This window comes from Microtus pennsylvanicus, chromosome X (genome assembly GCF_037038515.1).
Source record: "Microtus pennsylvanicus isolate mMicPen1 chromosome X, mMicPen1.hap1, whole genome shotgun sequence".
In the NCBI taxonomy this organism is placed as follows: Eukaryota; Metazoa; Chordata; class Mammalia; order Rodentia; family Cricetidae; genus Microtus; species Microtus pennsylvanicus.
This window is the reverse complement of record NC_134601.1, coordinates 106,880,701-106,907,776: the sequence shown is the minus strand read 5'-3', so window position 1 is coordinate 106,907,776 and position 27,076 is coordinate 106,880,701. Positions and strand designations below refer to the sequence as shown.

The following is a 27,076-nucleotide window of genomic DNA, read 5'->3' as shown; positions in this document are numbered from 1 at the left end:
ACTTTCTGGTGAACTGCGTCCGGGTATTGAAGTATTGACTGCAGGACCTCCACACAACCCATATACTGTGGGGGAAGGAAGCAAGGATAGTGGAGGGGGATTTTTGAATGTCGTTTTTTTTAATATCTATCTAACATGCATAGATGAACAAGAGATGTTTGGATCAAATCTACCTCCCCTTAGTTCATCCCACATCCCAACACTACTTTTTCTTTCCCATCTTGTTCTCTTTCAAATTCATGGCCTCTTTTTTGTTAATTATTATTGCATGTATATATTTATATATACATATCCATTATAAAATATAACCTACTCAGTCTTTATAATGTACTCATTGTTACTCTTATATGTTTTCAAGGATGCTATTGGATAACTAATTGGTATACTGTTCCCTGGTGAAGAAGATTTCTCTTGCTCTCAACATTTCTTCATTTCTTATAGTTCTTTGTGTAATTTTAGGGCCTCTTGGACTTTTTCCAATCCACTTTGGCTTGACTATTGGTGTCAACTGTATTTAGCTGATGTTTGAACAGTCATGTTTGTTGCATGATTATTAAAAATCCAGTGACAGGTATGGGGTTCAACCTGAAGGTCAGCAAAACAAAACAGCCAGCCACTGGCTCTTATCTCTACCTTAGTTCAAAATGACAATCCTGCCTCTAGGAATCTCAGAATGAGACTTGAGACTGTGAGCTGTCTCCTCCCATCTTATATTCCTCTCTAGTGCTGGGATTAAATGCATGCACCACTACCACCTGATTTTTAGGTTTTTATGACAAACTAGCATGGCCACTAGGATTAAAAGTGTGTGTCAGGTGTGTCAGCACTGCCTGGTCTGTAAGACCGATCAGTGTGGCTGTTTTAATCTCTGAACTTCAGGCACACTTTATTTATTTAAATACATTTCCCCTTTTTGTCTAAAATAAAAAAAGACAAAGGCTATAACTAATATAAGAAAAACTGTGTACAGTAAGTACAATGACTATATACAATATATATAGGCAATAAATACATCAACAATGTCTCATCCATTTGCATTTCACAAATGTAGAGGAACTACTCCTTATCTTGTGAGTCCAAAGTCTTGTACCTAATTTATTTTCTATCATAACTTGCCTTCTGCATTTAGTAAACTTTAACTCTAAATATGTACTCTTCAAATCCCTCAGAGACACAAGAAGGAAATAATATCAACCAAGTAATCAGGAAGTATGAGCAATGAACTTCCAAAAATGTGAGAAATGACAGAAACAGCAGGCCTCCTGGACAGTCACCTAAAGTTCCTCTATAACATTGGGGTATCTGTCTTTGGCCTATAGGCCTAGCATATCCAATAGACTTTTCTGTGAAGCAGGATATTCTGAAGGGTGGTCCCTCCTTGAAAATGTTTCACCATCACTTTCTTTTGTGCCCTGCTTATCCAGTTAGGACAGCATACTGTCAGCAGCTGAAGCAAGGGAATTTTCTTGCCCAGCAGCTTACTTTTGCCACAAAGAAAGTAAACTCCATGTGGAGTTTCTTTGATGCCTGTTATCTTCTCTGATTTAGATTAGTGGTGCCAGGAGCAGACATGTCTCATTGTCATAAAAGGAACCTATGTTATTAAAACATCTTAAATGCTATATTCTGTAGATCTATGAAGTGTTTGAAGATGATCTAATATATATCTTTGTTTGACCTTGAAAAATACCTAATGGGACTACAAACGTGATTATAATAAAAGACTAGGGCCAGGCGGTGGTGGCACATGCCTTTAATACCAGCACTCAGGAGGCAGAGGCAGGCAGATCTCTGTGAGTTCGAGGCCAGCCTGGTCTAGAAGAGCTAGTTCCAGGACAGGAACCAAAAAGCTACAGAGGAACCCTGTCTCGAAAATCAATCAATCAATCAATCAATCAATAAAAATAAATAAAGACTAATTACTAAACCTGTATTTCATTATTACCCTAACCAGTTGTAAATAATAATTTTGAAGGACTAGAAATTTGCAACCCACTGTTAAATGAGCTGAATAGATACAATACTTTGAACAGGAGTAGAAATGTATGTACAGAATATTCTAAAAAAAAATCAATCTCAAATTTGTATCAATATACAAAATTTGTATGCAATATATAAAAGTCCAATCCAATGTAAAACATTAAAATTAATAGTTGCTTTTAAAATTAGATTCAATTATCTACACTTTTATCATATCTATATCCTCCCTTTTTTCAGAGTAGAATCAATAATATACCCATTTATACTATCATATCTATATCCCTTTTTTTTTCTTTTCAGAACATGACCCTGAATCTAATTTCTTTGTTTAGCTTCTTTCCTGACCATTACCCGTAAAAATGTGTAACCAGCACACTACAAAAAGAACTCATGAATACCACTTTAATATTTGGTAACAGAGCCTCTTTTGCCTAATATATATATATATATATATATATATATATATATATATATATATATACACACAATTCCTTTCAATATGTATTTATTTTTTATGTAATTGGGATCATAAATTCCAGAAGGGTTTTAACCTTTTTTCACTTGGCTACTGAAATACTTTGCCTACCTTCCCATGGCTAACATGCCACGAGGAGCCAACCATGAGCATGTTGTGAGCATTCTTCCAGATGCTTGCTTCCTTTACACACACACACACACACACACACACTTATATGGAACACACAGCTGTGCTCCTTTTAAGTATACACAAGCATTACGGATCTCATCGCTTAACATTAACTATAGATGTTATGGCTCACTGTATAGCACAAGCTAGTCTCCCTCCAGCCTTTATACCTCCTGCACCAGCTTACTGAATGCTGTGGATAGATACGCACCACCAGAGTATTCTTTGTTTAATGAGTTTGTAGAAGTTCATTGTAGGGATATTCCATACATTAACCTATCGTGTGTTAATAATTCTTCAATTTGTTTGTGAGCAGGTGAGAAGAGTAGCTTTAAATAGCATGGGAACTTCATATGTATCATGAAACTGTTTTTATGAGCTGGGGATTATTGTGTATGCCTTTAATCCCAGCACATGAGAGGCTGAGGCAGACAGATTTCTATAAGTTCACTGCCACCTAGTATACAGAGCACATTCCAGGACAGCCAGAGCCTCTTAAAAGAGCTGCAAGGATTTCCTGCCACTAATGCTGAGTCAGGAGACCTCTCTTAAAGGAGCCTTACCTCTGCGTGCCTCTTGCAAACAGAGCCTACCTGAGACAATCCTGTACCAAGAAGCCTTTCTTAACTTTGTTCTTTTGTGTCTAGAAACCCTTCCCAAGCTCTCTCAGGTTTTATATAAATGTAGTTGCCAAACATTGTTGATTTGTTGCACAATTAATAAAAATAAAGCCAGAGATGGGTATTGGTGTTCAGCCTGAAGAAAAGCAAAACAGCCAGCCGTGAGCTCTTAGCTCTAACTTCTACCTCAGTCAGAAATAATGACCCTGCCTCCAGGAATCTCAGAATGAGACTGTCAGTGAGAGCTATCCTCCGTCCAATCACACATACCTCTCTAGTGCTGGAATTAAAGGTGTGTTTGACTACCACCTACTTTCTATAGCAATCTAGTATAGTTACTGGGATTAAAAGTGGGTATCAAAACGGTCTAGTCTGTAAGGCTGATCAGTGTGGCTGTTTTAATCCCTGAACTTCAAGCGAGCTTTATTTATTAAAATACAAGTGAAATATCAGTGACCAGTTATGTTTATCTGACATTATTGGGAGATATAATCTCACAGAAAATGCCCTGAACTTCTAGCACTTCTACCCTATTTGCTTCCTGTTATAGGAAGGCTGCTTATTTGTTCCCAGCTGCTCAGACCATAAATAATCACTCAGAAACTATAGTATTTGCAATAGTGTTTGGTCAATAGCTTAAGCGTATTTCTGGCTAACTCATATCTTAAATTAACCCATCTCCATTAATGTGTGTATCACCACAAGGCTGTGGCTTACCAGGGTAAAGTTCCAGCATCTGTCTTTGTCTAAATGGCTTCTCTCTGACTCTGTCTTCTTTCTCCAAGTATTCAGGTTTGTTTTTCCCACCTACCTCTATTCTGCCCAACACAGACCTAAGACAGTTTCTTTATTAACCATTGGTATTCACAGCACACAGAGGGGAATCCCACATCAACTCATATTTTCTGTTTAAATAAAAAAGAACGATTTAACTATTACAATTACATATAAAAAGGGTATCAAGCAAGAATTAGAGTTACATTACTTAAAATGTACGGGAGTATTTTGTAGTTGTATTCATTGGAACTGGGCTCCATAACTCCATTTTCATTCAGTGGAATTTTCTATGGTATTTTTCATCTATTATAAATAGAAGTTTCCATGTTAAAGAGTAAAGCACACCATATTGGTGGATGTAAGGAAAAAATGTTTAGATTGTTGTTGGGGATTATGCTAGTTTAGTAAACTAGTGATTTATGTTCTCCTCCAATATTGGTGACTTCACTGTCACTGGGGAGTTAGCTCCGTTTCCAGTACCAGGCATGGCTTCCCTCTTATTGGGTGGGTCTTAAGTACATTTAGAAAACCTGTATGTGACTGCCAAGGTATGTGTGCTGCTACTGCACCCTTAGGGTTATCCAGCCTTTCTGGTTGTTTTCCATTGACATCATAGCTGGGTAGGATTGTTGTTTGCCTCTCCCCTTTGGAAGATTACATGGTACCTTCTGGTAATATGAAAGCTAATCCTCAGGTTTTGACAGATGTTTCTGTCCCAACGGGTCCCACAGTCTTTCAGTCCCAAAAAACACACAAAGAATTCTACATTAATCATAAACTGGTTGGCCTATTAGCTCAAGCTTCTTATTAACTCTTTCTTACATCTTAGATAAACCCATTATTCTTGTCTGTGTTAGGCACATGGCGTGGTACCTTTCATCAGCAAGGCATTCTCGTCTTGCTTGCCCTCTGTGTGACAACTGAAGCCCGAGCTTTTCTTTTTCCAGAATTCACCTGTTCTCGTCACCCCACCTTTACCTCCTGTCTGGCTACTGGCCAGTCAGCATTTTATTAAAATGCAAGTGACAGGGTACAGACCATTGTTTCACAGCACTCAGGGAGGAAACATTCAGATTAGTTCCAGCTTAGAGATCTCTGGCTCCTATTTGTGAAGTGCATGAGTATACACTAGAGACTATCCTTCTAACTCTGTCCTCCCAGCTTCTTGTTCCATAGCATCTCTTCATCTCTTTAATAGCCAGTCTATTTCATGCTACCCATTTGTGCATGAGTATGTGACCGTCTCTTGGACTTTCTTGGGGCCTGCATCCCTGAAGAAAACTGATTCTCCTATTTCCAGTTGGCATTTCTTACTAATAACTCTTCAGATAGGCATAAGTCTTTTTTATTTGTTTGTTTGGGATAGGATCCCACCGTGTAGTTTAGGATTGCCTGGATCTAGATCTATAGATCAGGCCAATTTTGACAGTTCTCCTGCTTCTGCCTATTACAACTGTTCTGTTCCTCTTCTTCAAAGTACCGTGAGGCTTAGTTGTAGTGGCTATATTACAGATGTACCAGATGGGGCTGGATACCCCACTATGAGCTTTTTTGTGTATTTTGGCCCTGTTTTGAGTTCCTGTTGTGTTCTCAAGTTTTGGATTTCTGGGATGGTCTCTGCTCTCAAAAAGCTACTTATACAAGGGCTGAGAGGCAGTCTATGTTGATAAGGACTGATAGAATTTAGTTGAGAATTATAGTGTTTTAGGAAAGCGGTACTGGTAGGGATACCAAGGGAGAAAGCAATACATTGCCTTTCTAAAAGGAGCACATTGAGTGTCTTATTTAGGGTTTCTTTTGTTGTGACAAAACACCAAGACCAAAAAGCAAGTTGGGGAAGAAACGGTTTATTAGGCTTATACTTCAGCATTACTGTTCATCACTGGAGGAAATCAGTACAGGAACTCAAAACAGGACTGGATCCCAGAAACAGGAGCTGATGCAGAAGCCATGGAGGGAAGCACGCTTGCTCAGCCTGCCTTCTAATAGAACCCAGGATCAGCAGCCCAGGGATGGCACTACCTATTATAGGCTTTCCCCTCCCCCACTGATCACTAAATGAGGAAATACCTTAAACCTGGATGTCAAGGAAGCATTTCCTCAGCTCATGTTCTTCCTCTGATGACTTTAGCTCATGTCACGTTGACACACAAAGCCAGACAGTACAGTGAGGAAATACTAAAACAAAGCAAGACGAAACTCAAATTCTGGGTATCTGTGTCTGATGTCAGCACGCTCCAGGTCTCCAGCTCATTTCAGTTTTGTTGATTTCAACATACTGCTCTCTCTCTCTCTCTTGGGGTGGTTCCATTCTCAGTCTGAAACTTTTTTTGTCAGGTATCCCATGACTTTAGCATTTCCAGCATCTTGGAGTCTCCAATACAATCAAGCCTTTGACGTTACAGCTTCACTTAATGGCCTCTCAGGGCCTCAATGCAAGGATACCTCTGAGACATGGCTTGTTTCAGTTGCTTTCTTTAGCTGAGGAGGAATTTTCCACCACCCTTTTCTTCTGTTCTTTACTCTAAAACTAGAACCATGTGACTAAAGAGGCCACATTCTGCTACTAACTGGGATTGGATCTTGGCTGCCTTCAGTTACATTTGGATCACATTTGCATTGTTGATGGTTTCCTTCATTCAATATAGAGGCTTTTCTTTAAATTCTTTTCACAAGCTGGAAGCTTAGCTGATTGGAATCTTGTCCTGAGAGAATGATTTAATTTATTTCATTTAGCATGAGGCTTTTCTTTCAATTTTTTGTTTCCTTGATGCCAGCTTGGTTCCATTATGCTTCCTGGTAGTCCTTTTTTCCTCAATGTATGCATTTTGTATTTCTCTTTGTCCAGCTCACTCCTTTCAATTCTATATCTACGTAAGAGTAATCAATAATACCCATGTGATTAAGTCAATAGTAGACTGTCTTAAAATCGTTTTTGCCTGAGCCATTAATCAAAAATTCTTCCATTTAGCCGCAGGCAGATTTTTAGAACTATTGTGACACCTGACCACATTCTTTGTCAAAATATCTCAAGAGTAGTTTCAAGGAACTTACTAGTATTCTTCCTCTCTGAAATCTCTTCAACAAGGCCATTTGCATTGCTCTAAGCACCTCTGTTTCCCATGCATCTACTACTATGGTCTATTAAGCCTCCTTTAAAGTATTCAGTTGCTCTCCTTATCCAACATCTCAAAGTCCTCATTCTGCCAACAAGTATCATGGCCATGCCTGTCATAATACTCTATCCCCAGGTACCAGCTTCTTAGTCACTGTTGTATTAATGTGAAGAGACACCGTGACGAGGTGTTCATATAAGAGAAAGTGTTTAAATTGGGGCTTGCTTATAGTTTCAAAGGTTAATCCATTATCATCATGGTGGAAAGAATGGAAGCATTCAGGCAGGTATTGGAGTAGCTGAGAGCTGCCTCCTCATTCATAGGCAGAGATAGACTATAAGCTTGGAATGATCTTTTGAAGTCTCAAAGCCAACCCCAGAGACACATTTTCTCCAACAAGGCCACACCTCCTAACCTTTATAATCCTTTCAAATAATGTCACTCTCTGGTGACTAAACAATGAAATATATTAGTCTAAGGGGACAGTCTCACTCATACCTCCCAAAGGACAGGGAAAGAAAGCCAGTATGCAGCATTCTTCCATGGAATGTGCTTCAGGTCCAGCCTCCAGATTCTTGCCTTGTGTTCTTGCTCCGACTTCCTTCAGTGATAGGCTATAACCTGCACGGTGAAATAAACTGCTTTCTCCTAAGTTGGTTTTGGTAAGTATTTTATCAAAACACCCAGAGAGGCAAACTAGGGCAACAATTTCATGTCACTTATTTGGAAGGATACTTTGTAATTGGAAGGATACTTTGAAGTGAGACTATAAATTCTAGACCAAGAACCTTAGTCCATGTGAGTATTCAATGAACCTCTCTAGATGGAAAGAAAGCCACATGAACTCCATTTTCCAGAAGAAAAACTTACTAGAGTGCTGTTCTCTGACTCCTTGCTTAGCCTTAGGAGGGCTCTAGAAGGGGTATCCACAATGTACAACCTTTATGCCATCAGTTTCTTTTCTTTTTCAGGGAACTGTGTCCTTTGATCTAAAACAGTGAAGACATAAAACTAGACGGAAGATTTGAAGTTATTTTCAGGGATTAAGGTAAAAAAAATGGATTATGGTCAAGTCCTTACTGGAGTATACTTTGAGGCTTTATCATTTCAGACAGCAGCCTTGAAGCTGTTCTGGATGCAGAACTCAAAAGAAACTGCAACAGAGGTGCTCTGAAACCCTGGACCATCTGAACTCTCCATTTCCATTGGAGATTTTTCAGGGGGGTCTTCCTTGATCAAACCTTATTTTTTTAACCCAGAATGAATCAATAGCCTCTCATTTCCTATGGAAACAAAAGTAAAACCTCCTCTCCAAAGTAACATATCTTTGACTTAAATTTGGAAGTCAATGGATTTTCAAAATATATAGCTTGGATTAATCCAGCAGAATTAATAATCAAATGTGTTTACCAGCTGTTGATCCTTCCTCAGAAGTTAAACAATTCAAAGAAAACAATAATATACAGTGTCCATATTCTCTGTTTATTTTTATCTTTATATGTTTTTTTAAAATTCTAATTCTACTATTTTTAACTTTTGAGACAGGATTTGTCTGTGTATCTTTGGCTGTCCCAGAACCCTCAGTAGACCAAACTGGCCTCAAACTCACAGAGATCCACCTGCTTCCGTCTCCCAAGTGCAGGGATTAAAGGCACATGCCACCATGCCCAACTACCCCAAAAAATTTTTTTAGGACATTCTCTATCCTTTTCCTTTTCTCTCCCAAGCCTATGCATATTTTTTAACATTCAGTAAAAATGTTTAGAAGTGTTTTATTGTCTGAGTTTGTATATACTGTATATCTCTATCTTTTTCTGACCACAAATCTTTAATTTGCTAAATAATATGGTTAGAATTAAATCTACGACTTTGGTGGCTGGCTCCCCATTCCTTTGCTTTCTGAGAGTCAATCTAGCTTCATGGTTGAGGTATTAGCAGGAGCAAATTTATTGGCACAACTCTAGAGCTTCTAGGTCCATGTCACCACAAAGAAGCAAGATGCTGATTGATCATAAACACCACTTAAATATTTGGTAAAAGAGCCTTTTTTGCTTACTATTAGTGTTTATATATTTCCTTTCAATACATGTTTAAATTATGTGTAATTGGGATAAAAAATTCCAGAAGGGTTTTAACATTTTTTTCACTTGGCTACTGACATACTTTGCCTACATTCCCATGGCTAACATGCCAAGAGGAGCCAACCATTAGTATGCTGTGAGCATTCTTCCAGATGCTTCCTTTACACACACACACACACACACACACACACACACACACACACACACGTATGGAACACCAGCTGTGCTCCCTTTAAGTATGCATTGCTCAATAAGGATCTCTTTGCTTACCAGTAACTATAGATGTTATGCCTCACTCAATAGCACAAGCTGATCTCCCTCCACCCTTTATATCTCCTGAATCAGCTTCCTTAATGCTGTTATTACAGATAGGCACAACCACAGTATTCTTCCTTTAATGAGTTGGTAGCAGTTCATTATAGGGATATTCCATACATTAACCTATCATCTGTTGATTAATCTTCTATTTGTTTGTGTTCAGGTGAGAAGAATAGCTTTAAATAGCAAGGGAACTTCATATGTATCATTAAACTCTTTTTACAGGCTGGGCTGTGATGGTGTATGCCTTTAATCCCAGCATGTGGGAGGCAGAAGTAGGTATATTTCTGTGAGTTCAAGGCCAGCCTGGTGTGCAGAGCAAATTCTAGGACATCCAGAGCCTCTTAAAAGAGCTGCAGGGATTTTTGCCACTAATGCTGAGTCAGCAGACCTCTCTTAAAGGTGCCATACATCTGCTTGCCTCTGGCAAACAGAGCCTACCTGAGACAGTCCTGTACCAAGAAGCTGTTCTTAGCTTTGTTCTTTTGTGTCTAGAATCCCTTCCCAAGCTCTTTAGAGTTTTATGTGGATGTAGTTGCCAACCATTCTTTGACTTTTTTTTGCACAATTAATAAAAAAATCTATATATGGGTATTGGTGTTCAACCTGAAGAAAAGCAAAACAGCCAGCCACTAGCTCTTACCTCTACCTCAGTCAGAAATAATGACCCTGCCTCCAGGAATCTCAGAATAAGACTGTCTGTGAGATCTATCCCCCCTTCCATCTCGCATTCCTCTCTAATTCTGGAATTAAAGGTGTGTATGACTACCACCCAGTTTTGATAGCAAAAGACTGTAGTTACTGGGAATAAAAGTAGGTGTCAACACTGCCTAGTCTGTAAAGCTGATCAGTGTAGCTGTTTAAATCACTGAACTTCAGGTGAGCTTTACTTATTAAAATACAAGTGAAATATCAGTAAATGTGTTGGTGAACATTTATGGGGATCTGACATTATTGGGAGATATAATCTCACAGAAAATGCCCTGAACTTCTAGCACTTCACCCTATTTGCTTCTTGTTATAGGAAGGCTGATCATTTGTTCCCAGCTGCTCAGACCATAAATAATCACTCAGAAACTATATTATTTGCAATAGTGTTTGATTAATAGCTTAAGCATATTTCTGGCTAACTCATATCTTAAAGTTACCCATCTCCATTAATCTGTGTATTACCACAAGGCTGTGGCTTACCGAGTACAGTTCCAGCCTCTGTCTTTGGCTCATCTACATGGCTTCTCTCTGACTCTGCCTTCTTTCTACCAGCATTCAGTTTAGTTTTTCCCACCTACCTCTATTCTGCCCAGCTCAGATCTAAGACAGTTTCTTTATTAACCAATGTTATTCACAGCATACAGAGGGGAATCCCACATCAACTCCCATTTTCTGTTTAAATAAAATAGAAGAATTTAACTTTTACAATTACATATAAAAAACAGGTATCAAGCAAGAATTACACTTACATTATTTATAGCTACCTTATCTTTTATCATAACTAGGAAAACTATAACTATAACCCCGACCTAGCTATATTTTGCCTCACTAGACGCCAAAGCAGTTTTCTTTATACATTAACCAATAAAAGCAACATAGACAGAAGGACCTCTCACACCAGCTTCCCTTAGTTCACAATCTTCCCTAAACCTTAAGTATGGGGGTATTTTATAGATGTATCCATTGGTACTGGTCTCGATAACTCTGTTTTTATTAGTTGGAAGATATGTCATGGTCCCAACTATTACAAATAGAAGTATCCATGCTTAACAGTAAAGACTACCATATTGGTGGGTGTAAGGACAAATGTTTAGAATGTTGTTGGGGATTATTTTAGTTTAGTAAACTAGTGATTTATGTTCTCCTCCACTATTGGTGACTTCACTGTCACTGGGGAGTTAGCTCAGTTTCTAGTACCAGGCATGGCTTCCCTCTTGTTGGGTGGATCTTAAGTACATTTAGAAAACCGGTATATATGCCATTACTGCCCCCTTAGGGTTATCAAGCCATTCTGATTGTTTTTCATTGATATCATAGCTATGTAGGATTGTTGTTTGCATCCACCCTTTGGAAGATTGCATGGTGCCTTCTGGTAATATGAAAGCTAATCCTTAGGTGTTGACAAATGTTTCTGTCCCACCCAGTCCCACAGTCATTCAGTCCCAAAGAAATACACTGAGTTCTACATTAATCATAACCTGGTTGGCCTATTAGCTCAAGCTTCTTATTAACTCTTTCTTACACCTTATATTAACCCATTATTCTTGTCTGTGTTAGCCACATCAGCAAGGCATTCTCATCTTGTTTCCTCTCTTTCTGGGTGATGACTACAGACTGACTTTTTCTTTTTACAGAATTCTGCTCTCGTCACCGCACCTATGCTTCCTGTCTGGCTATGGGCTAATCAGCATTTTATTAATATACAATGACAGGATACAGATCATTGTCCCACAGCATTCAGGGAAGAGACATTCAGATTAGTTCAGCTCTGGCTCCTATTTGTGAAGTGCATGCATCTTCAACAATAGGGACTAACCTTCTAATTCTGTCCTCCCAGCTTCTTGTTCCATAACATCTCCTTAATTCTTTAATAGCCAGAGTATGTTTCATGCTACCTGTGTGTGCATGAATGTGGGACTGTCTACTGGACTCTCTTGGGGCCTACATCCCTGAAGAAAATTGAGGCTCCCATTTCCAGTTGGCATTTTTTACCAATAACTCTAAAGATAGGCATAAGTCTTGTTTCTTTTTTATTTCTTTGGGAAAGGATCCCATCTTGTAGTTTAGGATTACCTTGATCTGGATCTGTAGATAGGCCAATTTTAAAAGTTCTTCTGCCTCTGCTTATTACAACTGTTCTGTTCCTCTTATTCAAAGTACCATGAGGCTTATTTATAGTTGTTATGTTACAGATATATCAGATGGGACTGGATACCACACTATGAGTGTTTTTGTGTATTTGGGCCCTGTTTTGAGTTCCTGTCCTCTTCTCCAGTTTTGGATTTTTGGAATGGTCTCTCCTCTAAAAAAGTTACTTATATAAGGGCTGAGAGGCAGTCTTTGTCTCTAAAATCTCTTGAACCTGGCCATTTACATTGCTCTAAGCACCTCCTTTTCCCATGCATCTACTAGTATGGTCTATTAAGCCTCCATTAAAGTGTTCAATTGATCTCCTAATCCAACATCTCACAGTTCACATTCTGCCAACAAGTATCATGGTCATGCCTGTCATAATACTCTATCCCCTGATGTCAGCTTCTTAGTCACTACTGTATTAATGTGAAGAGACACTGTGACGATGTGTTCATATAAGAGAAAGTGTTTAATTTGTGGCTTGCTTACAGTTTCAAAGGTTAATCCATTACCATCATGGTGGAAAGTATGGAAGCATGCAGGCAGGTGTTGGAGTAGCTGAGAGCTGCCTCCTGATTCATAGGCAGATATAGACTGTAAACTTGGAATGGGCTTTTGAAATCTCAAAGCCCACCCCAGGGGCACATTTCCCCCAACAAGGCCATACCTCCTAGCCTTTATAATCCTTTCACATAATCTCACTCTCTGGTGACTAAGCAATGAAATACATGCGCCTAAGGGATGGAGACATTCTCACCCATACCTCCCAAAGGCCAGGGAAAGAAAGCAAGTATGCAGCATTCTTCCATGGAATGTGCTTCAGGTCCAGCCTCCAGATTCTTGCCTTGTGTTCTTGCTCTGACTTCCTTTAGTGATAGGCTATAACCTGCACAGTGAAATAAACTGCTTCCTCCTAAGTTGGTTTTGGTAAGTATTTTATCAAAACACCCAGAGAAGCAAACTAGGACAATTTCATGGCACTTATTTGGAAGGATACTTTGAAGTGAGATTATAAATTCTATTATTGTTTTTATTGATAAAAGGAGAATAAAAAAAACAAATTTCCACCTCCTCCCAGCCTCCCATTTCCTTCCCCCTCCTCCCACTCTTCTCCCCCTCCTCCCAGTCTTCTCCCCCTCCTCCCATTCCTCTCCCCTTTGCCCCACACCTCTCCCCCTCCCTCTCCAGTCCAAAGAGCAGTCAGGGTTCCCTGCCCTGTGGTAAGTCCTAGGTCCTCCCCCCTCCGTCCATATCTAGGAAGGTGAACATCCAAACTGGCTAGGCTCCCACAAAGCCAGCACATTAAGTAGGATCAAAACCCCGTGCCATTGTCCTTGGCGTCTCCTCAGCCCTCATTGTTCGCCATGTTCAGAGAGTCCAGTTTTATCCCATGCTTTTTCGGTAACAGTCCAGCTGGCCTTGCTGAGCTCCCAGTAGATCAGCTCCACTGTCTCAGTGGGTGGGTGCACCCCTCGTGGTCCCGACTTCTTTGCTCATGTTCTCCCTCCTTCTGCTCCTCATTGGGACCTTGGGAGCTCAGTCCAGTGCTCCAGTGTGGGTCTCTGTCTCTATCTCCATCCATCACCAGATGAAGGTTCTATGATGATATGCAAGACATTCGTCAGTATTGCTCTAGGATAGGGTCATTTCAGGTTCCCTATCCTCAGCTGCCCAAGGAACTAACTGGAGACCTCAGCTTGGGCACCTGGGAGCCCCTCTAGGGTCAAGTCTCTTGCCAACCCTAAAGTGGCTCCCTTAACTAAGAATTGTGGTTCCGTGCTCCCCTATCCAACCTTCCTCAAGGGGAGATGGGGAGAGAAAAGGTAGAAGGGAAGGAGGGGGGGGACTTGGGGAAACAGGAGGATTGGGATAGAGATTATAAATTCTAGACCAAGAACCCTGGGCCATGTGAGTATTCAGTGAACCTCTCTAGATGGATAGAAAGCCACATGGGCTCAATTTTTCAGAAGAAAGTCTTACAAGGGTGCTCTTTTCTGACTCCTTGCTCAGCCTTAGGAGGGCTCTAGAAGGGGTATCCACAATGTACATCCTTTATGCCTTCACTTTCTTTTCTTTTTCAGGGAGCTGTGTCCTTTGATCTAAAACACTGAAGACAGAAATTTAGAGGGAAGATTTGAAGTTATTCTCAGGGATTAAGGTAAAAAAAATAGGATTATGGTCAAGTCCTTACTGGAGTATACTTTCAGGCTTAATCATTTCAGCTACCAGCCTTGAAGCTGTTCTGGATGCAAAACTCAGAAGTAACTGCAACAGAGGTGCTCTAAATCACTGAACCATCTGAACTATCCATTCCCATTGGAGATTTTTCAAGGGGTCTTCCTTGATCAAACCTTATTTTTCTTAACCCAGAATGAATCATTAGCCTCTCATTTCCTATGGAAACAAATGTAAAACCTCCTCTCCAAAGTAACATATCTTTGACTTAAATTTGGAAGTCAAGGCATTTTCAAAATATGTAGCTTGGATTAATCCAGCAGAATTAATAATCAAATGTGTTTTACCAACTGTTGATCCTTCCTCAGAAGTCAATTCAAAGACAACACAATAACCTACTGTCCAGATTCTCTGTGTATTTTCCTTCTTAACATGTTTTTTTATAAAAATTCTAATTCTATTATTTTTATTTTTAACTTCTGATACAGAATTTCTCTGTGTATTTTTGGCTGTCCCAGAACCCTCGGTACACCAGACTGACCTCAAACTCACAGAGATCCACCTGCTTCCTCTCCCAAATGCAGGGATTAAAGGCACATGCCACCATGCCCAACTACTCAAAATATATTTTTAATACATTCTCTATCCCTTTTCTTTTCTCTCCCAAGCCTATTCATATTTTTAAACATTTAGTAAAATGTTTAGAAGTGTTTTATTGTCTGAGACTGTCTACACTGTTTATCTCTATCTTTTTCTGACCACAAATCTTTAATTTGCTAAATAATATGGTTAGAATTAAATCTACGACTTTGGTGGCTGACTCCACCCCATTCCTTTGCTTTCTGAGAGTCAGTCTAGCTTCATGTTCGAGGTATTAGTGGGAGCCAAATTTATTGGCACAACTCTAGAGTTCCTAGGTTCATGTCACCACAAAGAAGCAAGATGCTGATTGATCATAAACACCACTTAAATAGTTGGTACTATTAATGTGTATATAGTTCCTTTCAATACATGTTCAATTCATGTGTAATTGGGATCATAAATTCCAGAAGGGTTTTAACCTTTTTTCACTTGGCTACTGACATACTTTGCCTACCTTTCCATGGCTAACATGCCAAAAGATGCCAACCATTAGGATGTTGAAAGCTTTTTTCCAGATGCTTTCTTTACACACACACACACACACACACACACACAGACACACACACACACACACGGAACACACAGTTTTGCTCCTTTTAAGAGTGCATTGAGCAAAAAGGATCTCTTTGCTTACCAGTAACTATAGATGCTATGCCTCACTCCATAGCACAAGCTGATCTCCTCCATTCTTTATATCTCCTTTATCAGCTTCCTTAATGCTGTGTTAATGGATAGCCACCACCATAGTATTCTTCCTTAATGAGTTTGTAGCAGTTCATTATAGGGATATTCCATACATTATCCTATCGTCTGTTGATGAATCTTTAATTTGTTTGTGTTCAGGTGATAAGAGTAGCTTTAAATAGCAAGGGAACTTCATATTTATCATTAAACTCTTTTTACAAGCTGGGATGTGTTGGTGTATGCCTTAAATCCCAGAATGTGAGAGTCAGAGGCAGGCATATTTCTCTGAGTACTAGGCCAGCCTGGTGTACAGAGCAAATTCCGGGACATCCAGAACCTCTTTAAAAAGCTTCAATGATTTCTGCCACTAATGCTGAGTCAGGAGACCTCTCTTAAAGGAGCTATGCCTCTGCTTGCCTATCACAAACAGAGCCTACCTGAGACAATCCTGTACCAAGAATCCGTTCTTGGCTTTGGTCTTTTGTTTCTAGAATCCCTTCCCAGGCTCTTTAGGGTTCTATGTGGATGTAGTTGCCAAACATTGTGTGATTTTTTTTTGCACAATTAATAAAAAAAATCCAGAGATGGGTATTGGTGTTCAACCTGAAGAAAAGCAAAACAGCCTGCCACTAGATCTTACCTCTACCTCAGTCAGAAATAATGACCTTGCCTCTAGGAATCTCACAGTGAGACTGTGTGAGCTATCCTCCCTCCCATCTCACATTCCTCTCTAGTGCTGGAATTAAAGGCATGTATGATTACCACCCCATTTCTATAGCAAAATAATGTAGTTACTGGGATTAAAAGTAGGTGTCAGCACTGCCTTGTCTGTAAGGCTGATCAGTGTGGCTGTTTTAATCCCTTAACTTCAAGCGAGCTTTATTTATTAAAATACAAGTGAAATATCAGTGACCAGTTATGTTTATCTGACATTATTGGGAGATATAATCTCACAGAAAATGCCCTGAACTTCTAGCACTTCTACCCTATTTGCTTCCTGTTATAGGAAGGCTGCTTATTTGTTCCCAGCTGCTCAGACCATAAATAATCACTCAGAAACTATAGTATTTGCAATAGTGTTTGGTCAATAGCTTAAGCGTATTTCTGGCTAACTCATATCTTAAATTAACCCATCTCCATTAATGTGTGTATCACCACAAGGCTGTGGCTTACCAGGGTAAAGTTCCAGCATCTGTCTTTGTCTAAATGGCTTCTCTCTGACTCTGTCTTCTTTCTCCAAGTATTCAGGTTTGTTTTTCCCACCTACCTCTATTCTGCCCAACACAGACCTAAGACAGTTTCTTTATTAACCATTGGTATTCACAGCACACAGAGGGGAATCCCACATCAACTCATATTTTCTGTTTAAATAAAAAAGAACGATTTAACTATTACAATTACATATAAAAAGGGTATCAAGCAAGAATTAGAGTTACATTACTTATATCTACCTTATCTTTTATCATATCTAAGGCAAGCAATAAATAAAACCCCAACTCGCTATTTTCTGCCTCCCTATGAGCCAAAGCAGTTTGCTTTATTCATTAACCAATAAAAGCAACACATACAGAAGGACCTCTCACACCAGCTTGCCTTACTTCAAAATCTTCCCTAAACTATATGTATGAGACTATTCTATAGATGTATTCATTGGTTCTGGGCTCCATAACTCCATTTTTATTTGTTGGAATTTATGTCGTGGTCTCCTTCTATTGCAAATAGAAGTTTCCATGTTAAAGAGTAAAAACTACCATATTGCTGGGTGTAAGGACAAAGGTTTAGATTGTTGTTAGGGAATATGCTAGTTTTGTAAACTACTGGTGCTAGGTTTTCCTCCAATATTGGTGACTTCACTATCACTGGGGAGTTAGCTCAGTTTCCAGAGCCAAGCCTGGCTTCCCACTTGTTGGGTAGGTCTTAAGTACATTTAGAAAACCTGTATGTGACTGCCAAGGTATGTGTGCTTCTTCTGCACCCTTAGGGTTATCCAGCCTTTCTGGTTGTTTTCCATTGACATCATAGCTGGGTAGGATTGTTGTTTGCCTCTCCCCTTTGGAAGATTGCATGGTACATTCTGGTAATATGAAAGCTTATCCTCAGGTGTTGACAGAGGTTTCTATCCCACCGGGTCCCACAGTCATTCAGTCCCAAGAAACACACAAAGAATTTTACATTAATCATAAACTGGTTGGCTTATTAACTCAAGCTTCCTATTAACTCTTTCTTACTTCTTAGGTAAACCCATTATTCTTGTCTGTGTTAGGCACATGGCGTGGTACCTTTCATCAGCGAGGCATTCTCATATTGCTTCCTCTCTTTCTGGGTGATGACTACAGACTGACTTTTTCGTTTTCCAGAATTCTCTTGTTCTCGTCACCCCACCTATACTTTCTGTCTGGCTACTAGCTAATCAACATTTTATTAATATACAAGTGACAGGGTACAGACCATTGTCCCACATCATTTAGGGAAGAGGCATTCGGATTACTTCCAGCTTAGAGATTACTTCCAGCTTGTGAAGTGTGTGACTATTCAACAATAGGGACTACCCTTCTAACTCTGTCTGCCCAGCTTCTTGTTCCATAACATCTCTCCAACTCTTTAATATCCAGAGTCTATTTCATGCTACCCATGTGTGCATAAGTATGGGACTGTCTCTTGGACTTTCTTGGGGCCTACATCCCTGAAGAAAACTGAGTCTCCCATTCCAGTTGGCATTTATTACCAATAACTCTTCAGATAGGCATAAGTCTTGTTTGTTTTTTTTTCTTTGTTTGTTTTTTGTTTCTATGAGAAAGGATCCCACCTTGTAGTTTATGATTACCTTGATCTGGATCTGTAGATCAGGCCAATTTTGACAGTTCTCCTGCCTCTGCCTATTACAACTGTTCTGTTCCTCTTCTTCAAAGTACCATGAGGCTTATTTGTAGTGGTTATAATACAGATTTATCACATGGGGATGGACACGCCACTATGAGCTTTTTTGTGTATTTTGGCCCTGTTTTGAGTTCCTCTCCTGTTCTTTATTTGTGGATTTCTGTGATGGTCTCTGCTCTAAAAAAAACTGCTTAGGTAAGTACTGAGAGGCAGTCTACCTCTCCGAAATCTCTTGGACCTGGCAATTACATTGCTCTAAGCAACTCTGTTTTCCATGCATCTACTACTATGATCTATTAATCCTCCATTAAAGTGTTCAATTGATCTCCTAATCCAACATCTCAAAGTCCACATTCTGCCAACAGGTATCATGGTCATGCCTGTCATAATACTCTATCCCTAGGTACCAGCTTCTTAGTCACTACTGTATTAATGTGAAGAGACACCATGATCACGGTAGTCATATAAGAGAAAGTGTTTAATTCGGGGCTTCCTTACAATTTCAAAGGTTAATCCATTATCATCATGGTGGAAAGTATGGAAGCATGCAGGCAGGTATTGGAGTATCTGAGAGCTGCCTCCTCATTCATAGGCAGCAATAGACTGTAAGCTTGGAATGGGCTTTTGAAATCTCAAAGCCCACCCCAGGGGCACATTTCCCCCAACAAGGCCATACCTCCTAGCCTTTATAATCCTTTCACATAATCTCACTCTCTGGTGACTAACCAATGAAATACATGCGCCTAAGGGATGGAGACATTCTTACTCATACCTCCTAAAAGCCAGGGAAAGAAAGCAAGTATGCAGCATTCTTCCATGGAATGTGCTTCAGGTACAGCTTCCAGATTCTTGCCTTGTGTTCTTGCTCTGATTTCCTTCAGTGGTAGGCTGTAACCTGCACAGTGAAATAAACTGCTTCCTCCTAAGTTGGTTTTGGTAAGTATTTTATCAAAACACCCAGAGAAGCAAACTAGGACAATTTCATGGCACTTATTTGGAAGGATACTTTGTAATTGGAAGGATATTTTGTAGTGAAATTATAAATTCTAGGCCATGAACCCTAGGCAATGTGATCATTCATTGAACCTCCCTTGGAAGGATAGAAAGCCACATGGACTCAATTTTCCAGAAGAAAGTCTTACAAGGGTGCTCTTCTCTGACTCCTTGCTCAGCCTTAGGAGGGCTCTAGAAGGGGTATCCACAATGTACATCCTTTATGCCTTCACTTTCTTTTCTTTTTCAGGGAGCTGTGTCCTTTGATCTAAAACACTGAAGACAGAAAATTAGAGGGAAGATTTGAAGTTATTCTCAGGGATTAAGGTACGTATTCTGAGTCAGCAATTGGGGCAACACAAGGGCCACAATATCTACTTATATCATGTTAGAACTTGGATGCTAGAATGTACATATGAAAGACCCTCTTTTTACTTTCTTTTATTCTCAATAGTTGGGTAGTCAGTATTAAAAAAAACAGTCTAGCAAAAGCAAGGAGTCTTATGCAGTACTAGTAACTGATGTGTAGACATTGAATAAATATTGATGAACATTTATTTTACTATGTTTGCTATTTGCATGGGATCTACTCAGATTTTCAAATTATGAACTTTTGAAGAAAGATACTTGGGGTTTCATTACTCTCTTTTTATTTTCCTGACTCAAAAATAAATATATTTGTTCTAATGATAGCCTCAAGGTTCAGAGCACTGCTAGGAATCCAGACTGAGACAGGGATATTATAAAGGTATTAGCCATAGTAGGATAGAAGAGAAAAAACTCTAATACTATTGTTAGTCTAGGGTACCTTGGTATGGATAAGAATCCCAACCCTTCCTAATTCTTTTGGGAAGAAGAAAGTTTTGTTATTGTGGACTGCTATCTCATAAAGTAGCATAAAAGTTTCCAAATCCTACCAAAGAAAGCTGAGGGATCTACCCTTCTAAGTGTATAGGTCTCCAGTAGATGTATCTTCTGTTTTCACAGAGGTAAGCTGGGTTTGACAGACAGATTTCTCATACTGTTCCCCGCAATTGTGTAAGTTGAGACGAACTACTGATTCTGGTAGGGAATTGAACCAGTAGCAATCAAAATGTAGGAAGTGTAGCCCAATCAGTTCTCCAAGTAAAACACTTAACAGAGAACTACAAGGAATCATGTATCTCAGAATATCTGGATTAACATAGTCCTAGATAGTTTCCCTGTGTGCCTGTGCAGGCCCTGGGAAATACTGCCAGGCTGTAATATATAGTAAATTCCTCTTTCTGCTGATTTAAGACATGGCAATATTTTGTTCTAAGACAATTGTGTCAATCCCAGACTGTTACATTGTTTAAAGAAAAGATAATTAGTGAGGCAGATAGGAAAGTATACCTAAGAACCGAGTAGTGTAAACAGAATTCTGTCCCACCACAGTTGACAGATTCTAGGGGGAAAATGGATAAATTGAAAGACTTTCAATTGCTCCGTTGTGATCACAGGGATACAGGTAGTTAGTTTAATGGAATATCAGTTCAAGAAAAGGAAGGGATCTCAAGATTTGTGATGTGTGTGTTTATCCTGAGTGAATAGTGAGTGATACATACAGTCAAGTATAGAAATGCTAACAAATTAGCTGCCCTGAAACTCTATCTATTCCTGGAGATAATTCAAATAAGGATAGTGAATGAACAGTTCACTTCATGTACTATGGTCTGAGAGTGGAAGTAGTAATCTTCTGATATATGTAAGCTCCCAAGAGAAGAGATGAGCCTACTTGGTTCTAAGTAAAGCTCCCAAGGGGATCAGCACACCACACAAAAATTCTGTGCCCATTAGTTTCTGCCATTGGCCCAGAGAATTTTCAGATAAGGAGGAATTTCCAATTTTACTCTTAAATTTATAGAAGATATAATTTTTATTTTAAGGGAACAGGCTTTATTTTGTTATTTGAAAATTTCATAAAATTTTGATCTTATTCACCCCTTCCCTTAGTTCCTCCCAGATCCAGCTCCATTCTCTCCATGTTCAACTTTCTGCACTCTTTAATTTTTAAGCCATTAAGCACTATTTGTGCTGCCATATAGTATTGAATGTGCGTGGCCCTCCATGAGATAACATACCTGGATGTTGTACCCTTAAAGAAAACTGATTCTCCAGTAACAGCAGCTATCATTTGCCTGTAGTAGCATGCTTGTAGTTTCTCAGCTACAAGTAGGACTTCATACCCATCTTTGGGGGTGGGGTAGTTTTGTTATATTAGAGAATGTGGCTTAAGCCCATTAGCTTCCATGATGATCATACTTGTGGAGATTTTGCACTTTTTTTTATTTAGAAAAGGAATGGGAACTACAGAGCCAAACATGTATGTGCTATGGACCCTGATAACTTTTATGTTGGGTTGGCTAGCATCCAGTGTGTCTCTTATTTTCCCCTGCCAGTTATTGCCTTAAACCTTTATCACATGATTTTTGGAGGTCCATTCACTGTGACTGGAATTGATTTTACTAGCTGATTACTTTACATTCTCCCTTTCTCTTTCAAACAGTGATTCCTGATTGCTGCCTTCCTGTGTGAACGCGCATCTGCTTCTATTCACCGTAGTCACCATGTCTAAACTTCAGAAGAATCCAGAATGTGCAGCTGACCAAGGACAGACCTGTGAGAAGACCCACAGCCAGATTGCAGCAGTCTGCAGGGATGTGGAGGAGCCTTGTACCTCCTCTCATCTTATGGCTAGTAGTCTGAAGGGCCAGACCTGTGAGGGGACACAGGACCTACAGGTTGCAACCGTCTCCAGGGATGTGGAGAAGCCATCTCCCTCCTCTCAGTTTATGTCTAGTGAGGAGAGCCAGGTCCTAGAGAATCCACAGGTGTCTAGGGATGTGGAGGAGCCATGTCACTCCTCCCATTCTCTGATGGCTAGCAACCAAAATATTCCATCAGATGAGACACCTAGTACCTCTGGAGGTCTTCAGAGTCCCTGTGACTCTTTGAGAAACTCAGGTGGGGATCTTAGTAACCAAGAACAGGGCTCTCCAGTCAATCCACCATGTCAACCAGCCACCCTGAATGTACCTGTGATGAGTGTCGATAGTAAAGTTGACTTCTTGGTGAATTATATGCTGTACAAATATCAGATGAAAGAGATGATGAGCAAGACTGATATATTGAGACTCATTGTCAGAGAAGATGAAAATCGTTTTCATGAAATTCTCATGAGATCTGCTGAACGCATGGAGATGGTTTTTGGCATAGGTGTGAAGGAAGTAGATCCTGTCAACCACGTCTATGCTCTCTTTATCAAACTAGGTCTCACCTATGATGGGATGCGTAGTGATGAGTTTAGTTTTCCTAAGACTGGTCTCCTGATAATCATCCTGGGGGTAGTCTTCCTGAAAGGCAACCGTGCTAGTGAAGAGGAGATTTGGGAAGCATTGAATCCAATGGGAATCTATGCTGGGGTGAATAATTTCATCTTTGGTGACACTAGGCAGCTGATAACCAATGAGTTTGTGAAGGAACAATACCTGGTGTACCAGCCAGTAGTGGATAGTGATCCAGTGCGGTATGAGTATGTGTGGGGGCCCCGGGCTCGAGCTGAAACTAGTAAGATGAAAGTGTTAGAGTTTGTGGCAAAGGTTTATGGGACACACCCAGCTTCCTTCCAGTCTCAGTATCAAGAGGCTCTGTTAGAAGAAGAAGAGAGAGCCCTTGCCTTGATTTTAGACAGTGCTGGCCTAAGTTCTCGTTCTCGTGCAAGTTCTAGTGCCATGGGCTGCAGTTTCCCTCGTATGTAGGACAATCAGAGATAACTTACTACTGCTGTAGAATTTGCAGAGAATTTTTAGAGTTGAGGGAAAAAATGTAGGTCCTAGTTTGATATAGAGAGGAGGAAGAATATTGTTTGCATAGTTCTATTTTGTCTGTGTATCATGACATTTTTTCTTACACTGTTTGACCTTTCTGTTTGAATATTGTTTCAATTAATAGCATTGTTGTTTGAGCTTCAAAAATCTCTACTTTATGCAGTTCACAAATATAATACTAAGAGCTTTGTCGTAGTATAAAACTATCTTGGAAGTAGTCCAATGTATCTGTATAACTATATGGAGTACTATAACAATCATTGCTAAACTTCGACCTTTCAAACAGTGTTGTGCTAAATTTTTCTTTGTAACATTCCATTTCTCAGTACAATTTCATGATATATGTGGAGTTGCTTTACTTTACAGTTGCCATGAGTAATAAAATTCAAGAAAATATTACCACACATTTACAGTTTCTTTTATTACCAAAACTTATTTGAGCATCTATTATTTTCCAATTACTATTTTAATTTTCTAGGATGCTACACTAAACAGCATGCATGTAGTTCCTTTCCTTATAAATACATTGATTATGATAGTATATCTTCTAAACATGGAAGACAAATGAAATGCAGGGTTTACACATAAAGTGATCCTTATGGCCCTGTTAAGTATAAATATCCTGAAAGAGAAAATTGTGGTTGTGGTAATATAAACTTCTTCAGATTGCTAATTTTAAGTTGAATTTTGAGGTGAAGAGAATTAGAGTGTACTAACCTGTATGTGGTGCTCCTCAAAGCTGACATCCAAAAGTTTAATGCAAAGCTCTTTCCTGGTTACTTTATGATTTTGTTATATACACAATTTTCATATAGAGAAAGTAGAAAGTGTACATCTCTGACCCCACCTCTGTATGGTTGAATGTGGGCCATAACCTAAGGCTTTACTTGCAAATAAACTTAAAGACATTTTTTTATACTTAATAGTAAGGGATGTGGAAGCCACTAGGTTGTCATTCGTTGCCCAGGGCCGATGATGTAAGAAAGTACTTCATTTAGGAGATATTTTAAATAGATTATCTTTAGTATAATTTGAATTGTATATATTAACATGTGCTTAATTTTTGGGGATTTTCGAGACAGGGTTTCTCTGTAGCTTTGGGGTCTGCCCTGGAATTAGCTCCTGTAGACCAGGCTGACCTCGAAGTCACAGAGACCTGCTTGCCTCTGCTTTCCGAGTTCTGGAAGTAAAGGCATGTGCCACCACTGCTCGGGTAACATGCTTAAATTTTTTAATGAAGATATAAGCAGTGAAAATATTCATGATTTAGATGAATTTGAGGAGTTCGTCCTTGTCAAAATCGGAGGACGTTTTACGTCACTTAAAATTATGGAAATGAAAAAAGAAAATAAATACACGTCCCCATTTTTAAAGAATAACATCTCCCAGGGGAAAATTAGTGGGGTTCACTTAAGTAGTGGTCTACTTTATATGAAGCCTCTTTTATTTTATTTCATTTTATTTCATTTTGCAGGAGGAGTATGTGTCTTTGTTTCTTTTTTCCTTTTCTTGGAGGCAGGGTTTCTCTGTGTAAGGGATCTGACTGTCCTGGAACTCACTTTGTAGACTAGGCTGGCCTTGAGCTCACAGAGAACTGTCTGTCTCTGCCTCCGAAGTTCCTGGTGAAGTTCCATTTCTTAGAGAACTTCATTGTTCTGTGGGATATGTGATTATTTTAAAATTTACTTAAGATAGACTCATAGAGTCACAGGTCAGGACAATTATTGTAATACCTACAATTAACTAAATACCAAGCACTCTGACTGACGCTTTCACAATGCCCTCTTATAGGTAGTCTTATATGATAACTCTTATATTAGCTATTTTTCAACAGTTTGACAGAATATTTATGACAGAAGCAAGATTTCTGGCTACTGTAGTGAGAAAGGCCTAGTGGATTTCCTCCATGGTTTAAGGAACACAAGGCAGCTACTGTTTACATTACGGCTGACCAGAAGGCTGAGCATCATGCCAGTACCATTGCCATACTGTACCCTAAATATGGGCTCTACTTCTGCCCACCAGGTCTTACTTCTGAATGGTTTCAGAACGTTTATAAAGAGTGTCATGAGACAAATACTCAAAACAACAGTAGGTGACATTTTCAACTCAAACCATGTCAGAACTTAGCTGGTTTCCTCTCACATGAAAAGTATAATATTCAAAGCTTGGCATGTGAAATGGCTGAGGCTGACCCTCTGGTACTAATTCTTCTGGATCCATTTCTGTACTACTATCCAGTCTTCTGCATTCTGATTCATTTTTCATTGCAGCTTCTCACATTGCATGTTGTAATAAACTGGACCCTGAATCTGAAGTACTAAAATTAGATGAAAAAGCATTATCAAACACCTCTAACATATTTCCTGTGGACTCCATTAAACCCTAGTTCTGTCCTTTGCATCCTTGTTTCAGAGAGCTAACTTGAAGGGGCTGAAAATTTTTTGTAGATTCAACTATTTTGTGTATTACAATAAACTTGTCTTGTTTTTTAGTTTTAGTTTTCTTTTTTCTTGTTTCTTTGTTTCATTTCTGTGTGCCAGAGAACTCCATTACTTACTTTAGAAGTCCCCTGAGAGCAATACCCTGTCCATGCAAAAGGTTGCTTTTGTATTACATTTTAGTTCTGATAAACAGATATGGTATATTATCAGAATAATTTCCAAATAAACTGCTAGATATCATATACATGGGAAATCTATTACTCTGTGTGATTAATGACAAAAGACAGGATTTTGAAAACTACTATTTGCAGTAGGATTATATAGGAATTTTTTGTTTAACAAATATATAACATATATATCAGTGAATGCCTTTATTTGGGTGCTTAAAAGTGAAAATTTCTCATATAAGTGAAAGCTGAGAAAAGACTATCAAAATGATTAAGCAAATAAGTACAAAGTTTCTAATTATTGTATATTCTCAAGTTCTAGGAAGGAAAACAGATTCCTTGTAGATATTTTATCTTTTAATAATGTTAGCTAACTGATTAATTTGTTAATAAGTTGTATTTTAATACAATTTTTAAATATCCTGTCTTCTCCTCGTCCTGGGTGTGTCTGCTTCTTTTCATTCTATAACTTTCCGGTGTGCTGTTAAGTCACTAATGTGAGCTTTCTCCATTTTCTTTATGTGGGCACTTAGCACTCTTTTCATAATGTCCCATAGGTTTGGATACATTGTGCCTTCATATTTAATGATTTTAAGGAAGTCTTTAATTTCTTCATTTCTTTCTTGACCCAGGGGTTGTTCATTGGTTCACTGTTTAATTTCCATGAGTTTGTAGGCTTTCTGAGAGTATTATTGTTGTTAAATTCTAACTTTAAACCATGGTGATCTGATAATACACGAGGTTACTCCATTTTTTTTTTTAATCTGTGGAGGTTTGTTTTGTTACCAAGTATGTGATCAATTTTAGAGAAGGTTCCATGAGGTGCCAAGAAAAATGTATATTCCTTTGTGTTTGCTTGGAATG

The 27,076-nt window shown here is 39.1% G+C and overlaps 1 protein-coding gene across 1 annotated transcript; it reads left to right on the top strand.

Annotated features, from left to right (window-relative positions):
- The first annotated feature begins 22,341 nt into the window (after positions 1-22,341).
- Positions 22,342-23,532, top strand: LOC142840482 (melanoma-associated antigen B16-like). The gene is made up of 2 exons (XM_075956977.1): positions 22,342-22,515; positions 22,606-23,532. Exons 1-2 carry the CDS (start codon positions 22,342-22,344, stop codon positions 23,530-23,532), a joined length of 1,101 nt encoding a protein of 366 aa, XP_075813092.1.
- The last annotated feature ends 3,544 nt before the right edge of the window (positions 23,533-27,076 follow it).